Source organism: Penaeus vannamei, chromosome 3 (genome assembly GCF_042767895.1).
Source record: "Penaeus vannamei isolate JL-2024 chromosome 3, ASM4276789v1, whole genome shotgun sequence".
NCBI lineage: Eukaryota > Metazoa > Arthropoda > Malacostraca > Decapoda > Penaeidae > Penaeus > Penaeus vannamei.
Genome location: NC_091551.1, coordinates 39,732,300 through 39,737,299, shown reverse-complemented (window position 1 = coordinate 39,737,299; position 5,000 = coordinate 39,732,300). Strand labels below are relative to the sequence as shown.

Sequence of the window (5,000 nt, the reverse complement as noted above, 5' to 3'; positions counted from 1 at the left end):
GCAGAGGACGCACATGCTTGTGACGGTATGGAAGATGTGCTCGGGCAAACCGAGGACGTACTCCACGTATTCGGCTTCCAAGGGCGGCTCCAACACATCCCTGAGTTCGGGGATGTGGATAGGGGCAAAGGCATCGCCGTGGGGCACCTGCTGGCGAAGGAAATCAACGCTAGCATTAAATTACGGTACTGTGGATAAAATTAAGATAACTACGCCATCGCTAATTCCGTCATAAAATATCACAATTCTACAACATCTATCATTATTAGCATCAGCATTATGGCGACTCAATATTCATAACATTCCCTACTGCAAGGACACTACGGGAATCGATAGGGATCTTAGAACGTACATCAATGTATATCCTTGGCAGCTGTTCCACTTCAACAGGTGTTAACTGGACTCCGATAGGTATGTCCGGTAATTCGGGGGGTAAAATGTAGGTGGGACCGACATGCTTAAAGTATGGCCTGAAAACAGAGGTTTCGTAATACAAAATAAATATCTTTTCGTAAATTATACATCCATGTTATATTACGCTTCATTTATTTGACAGTTACGACTCAAAAATTTCACCCATGCAAGTAACAATATAACAGGGGAGTTCTTAGAATTTTTTCACCCATTATGGAACCGTTGACTCCTTAATGGGTCAAAGGGGAGTCAACAAATAACTAGGGGGTCTAAAGCAAGTCTATAACCAAGGCCAGGGGCCTAAAATGACTGGAGTTTAAAGGGAAGAAAAGATGGAGTCAAAAGTTTACTTATACACACTCAATGTGAGTGTGTGTGCACGGGTAATAGTGTAAGAGCAACATCAAAATAATAGAAATGATTTCATAGTAATATCTACTTTCTATGTACAACAATATACAAAATTACGTAATTTTCATTTCAAAAAGTGCTAATTTGAAACTTTACTAGGGAGACATTAGAATGAGAAGCCCTGGCCCAACGCAAGGTTTAATACTTACTTGAGCAAAAGCAGCTTGAGTAAGACGGCCTCACGCGCTCTATGCAGCTGATGATGTGCTCCTTTGAGCTGAGTGTGCACCTTGAGAGCATGAAGGCCGGCTGGAACGGCCAATCCACTGGCAATCGTCTGCGCCACCTTGTGCTTCAGGTGCGTCTTCAGCTTGTCTTTGACGGCGTGCTTGATGTTGCTGACGGCGGCCCCGGCTCCCAGTGCTCCCAGATGAGCCGCGGCTCCGGCCTTGATGGCTCCCAAGACGCCCAACGTTGCGGCCTTCGTTACCGCCCCGGCCTCGAGGGCATGCTTCGTGAGCAGGGCCTGCTGCAGGATCAGACCGGGGTCAGGGACCGGGACCGGGACGGGGACAGGAACTGGCACAGGTGGGGGCGGCGGAGGCGGAATGGGAACTGGCTTTACAACGCCGTCATGATGGCCATGATGAGGGAAGTGCTCATGGATAATGTCTAAATGCACTTCATCGTACTTGGACGGATAGTCAGGGCGGCCAGGACGACGGTCTAAGTTCGTGATGCTGGGACGCGGAAGAACAGGATGTCTGTCAGGCGCTCGTGGGTCCTGTATCGGTCTCTGAGCGCCGCCGGGGCCTCTGTACCTATTGTTGTTATTCGGCCTCCCGCTCCACGCTGGACCTCCGTTCGCACGCTCTCCACTAGCCGAGTCATTTGGCACTTCCTCAATGATCAGAATGGGGGGTTTCTCATGGCTGAACCGATGCCCGTCGTGCCTATGATCATGGTGGTCTCTTGCAGAACCTTCTCCTCGACGCTGGTCTCGGTCTCTTTCTCTCTGGCTATTTCCTTCATCTCGTCGGTGCGACTTTTCATGTCGCTCTCGCTCCCTCTGGATCGCTCTCTCGCGCTCAGCCTGTCTGATTCTGTCATCTTCGTTCCTCCGGCTGTCGATTATCCTGGAGGACGGCCGGACGTCATACGAAGCACTGGCCAAAGCACTACCTCGCAGGGCCTCTTTCCTTTGTTCGGCTTTTCTAATCTCGCGTTCGATCTCCTCCTGTCGGTCTTGCTCAATTTTCTTTTCTATTCCGCTTTGCGAGACGAATTGCTGAGATGGTCTGTGAGGGTCAAATTCTCCTCGTCTCCTCTCAAGCGCGGTGGGCGTGCCTCGCCTCTCTTCCCGATCGCGCTCCCTCTTCGCTTCGATTTCTCTGTCTCGCTCGTAGTCCGACTGCCGTCCCTTTCCTCTGTCTCGTCCTGCCTCTCTTTCCCTCTCAATGGCTGCTTCTCTCTCTCTGTCCCGTACTCTCGCTCTCTCTCTTTCAGCAGCAAGTTCCCTCTCCCTTTGTTTCTCGCTATCGCGTTCCATCTGCCTCTCCTTTGCTATTGCCCTTTCCATTTCCCTCTCTCTGAGCACGTCGCCGTGGTCTCTCTCCAAAGTCCTCTCGTGGCTCCGGAGTTCCTGCGAGATCTCACTGAGTGGTTTTATATTCACCTTTAAGCTTTGTCGCAAAGGCATGGTCTCCAAGCCAGAATCTTCGCCGATATCGATGGGTCGTGAGAGGTCGACGCCATCAGATATCTTTTCCGAAGCTCCTTGGCCGACGCCGAGGACGAGGCACATAGAGAGTGCAACAAGGATCATTTTTTAACGTTTAGAGGCTTCACCTGTAATTGCAGATATATAAATTAGAGCATAGTTCCAGTAAGTTTCCGAATAAACTATTACATATGCGCTAAAGTAATACAAAAATGATCCTACACATGTATGAAAAATGTGAGTAAATAAAATCAAACAATAAAACATAAACACCATAAAGTACAAAAAGATCTTTGAGATTAGTATATGAAAGAAAAAGAATATGTTGAAAGATAGTGTTACTGTATGAAATTAAGTAAAGTCAGATGTCATAAGAAGAAAGGCGGATATCCAACAGCAGATCCACTTCATTTTAGGGCCAAACTATCGGTCTTCTCACTCTAGACCCCCTGTGAGTGGATACTGCTGCGCCAACGGGAATTCGCTGCTGGATTGGAGCGAGAACAAGGCAGCGGCGCAGCTACCAGGACAGCTGGACGATCTGATCGCCCAGCAGAGGATCTACGAAGCTCACATAAGGTGCATAAGTAAGAACCGTATTCATGTTGACAAATATGGAAAGGTATGAATGAGAACGAATATCTTCACAATACAAATGATTTTTTTTCGGTTTCGAATATATCTTCGTACATCTCTTGTATTGTGAAGATATTCGTTCTCATTCACACCTTTCCACAGTGCATAAGTAAGTTAGATTGACGCGAGAGTAACCCAAGGCAAGTTGATTTTTCCTTCATTGCTTCTTAGTTACCATAACAGTCGTAAGGTGCGCTGATTTAGCTGCGCAATCCTGGGGTTATGAAGTCATGAGGTGTGAAAAACTGAAAACTATGCCCATTTTCCCGCTCTTTGGCAAAGTGGATTAATGTGATATCAACATACAATCGTAGGATTTATCATACGTAAATTAAAACATTAATATTTTTTAACGAATCTTAGTGATTTGAATAGAAAACTAAAATGGAACGTATAATAATCACCAAATCACAGAAAAATATAATCATCCACTGTTTTTGGCCAACACAGCCAACAGCACTGTAAGCCATCAGGGTTAAAAGAAAAATCAAATAAAAAGACTAACGGTTCAGATGGAATTTTCAACCTCTGGATCACGGTGTCCTATCCATATGGGCTTCTTTCTTCTGTCGCAACAAGATTTCCCTTGAACTTCTTTTATTGACGGACGCTGTTCTTTGTTCACCAGGCAGAAATGCGCCGCGAAATCTGCGTGAAGGCCGTTCTTTGTGAGGGATCGCAACACCGTAACTCTTCGTTTCATGGATTCTTCTCCAGCCTAGTGATGACTAATTTTCTTTCCGTAAATATAACTAGTTCATGTAACTCGTTTCCTTGACTTATGTGATCCCTAACCACAAACTACAAGTACACAAAACCGAATATTACTACAAACTCATAAAACATTATTTTCCTGATATGACCCCCCCCCCCCCCAAAAAAAAAAAAAAAAAAAATGTATATATATATAAATCTTACTACAAACTCACAAAGCATTTTTCCTTGATTTATATAACCCCGAAATATAACAAAAACATTATTTTCTGTTTTATATCATGATCCCTTTCCTCATGATAAAACTCAACACGACGATTTGATTCAAGAAAAAAAATCTAACAAGTCCAAAAAAAGGATACCAAAGCTGAAAGTGACATTCTTATACCATCGCCCTCAACACCACACACAACTTTCTCTCCCGGCGTAACCAGATGTCTTAAAATCATAACTGCACGCAAGATCTCACCCCGTTCTGTGTACGGATATACACAATAGATACCTGAAATACAATGGCGGCGTGTTGCAAAGCCAGGAAATGATGTAAGCGCCCACCATTTTCACTTTTCTTACACAAAGTGACCGACGCCCCCATTGTCCGCGCGCCGGGATCGCCAAAATTTTTGCCGGCGCCGCGAATCTTGCGAGAGGGGCGGGGCTCCCCAGGCGGGGCGGGGCGTCGGGGAGGCGGGTTGGGATGGAAAGTGATGATAATGATGGTAATGGTGATGGTGATTACGATGACGACGATGATGATAATAATAATAATGATGATGATGATAATAATGGTGATGGTGATTACGATGACGACGATGATGATAATAATAATAATGATGATGATGATGATTACGATGATGACAATGATGATGATGATAATGATGATATTGATGATGATGATGATAATAATAATGATGATGATGATAATGATTATGTTGATAGTAATGGTGATGGTAAAGATGATGATGATGATAATAATGGTGGTGATGTGATGATGGTAATGATGAGAATGGTAACAGTTTTTTTTTTACAATAATGATAAAAATAACAATAATACAATGAAAAAAACAGCATGTTCGCCACATAAAATACTGAATGAATACAAGATAAAATAAAATAATAATAATAAGACCAAATAAGGATTCGTCCCGCAATATATTCACTATGA

At 44.3% G+C, this 5,000-nt stretch overlaps 1 protein-coding gene across 3 annotated transcripts in view; it reads right to left on the bottom strand.

Moving 5' to 3' along the window:
* LOC113827796 (mucin-2) overlaps positions 1-5,000 on the bottom strand; it is a 32,795-nt gene that overhangs the window by 20,416 nt on the left and 7,379 nt on the right. For 2 of the 3 annotated variants that reach the window (XM_070145255.1, XM_070145269.1), the window contains exons 3-5: positions 975-2,613; positions 353-470; positions 14-150 (exon numbers count right to left, since the gene is read on the bottom strand). In XM_070145255.1, the coding sequence (XP_070001356.1) occupies positions 14-150; positions 353-470; positions 975-2,590 (1,871 nt within the window). In that variant the 5' untranslated portion in view covers positions 2,591-2,613. The remainder of the gene's footprint in view (positions 1-13; positions 151-352; positions 471-974; positions 2,614-5,000) is intronic. The other variant, XM_070145262.1, reaches the window with a different exon arrangement.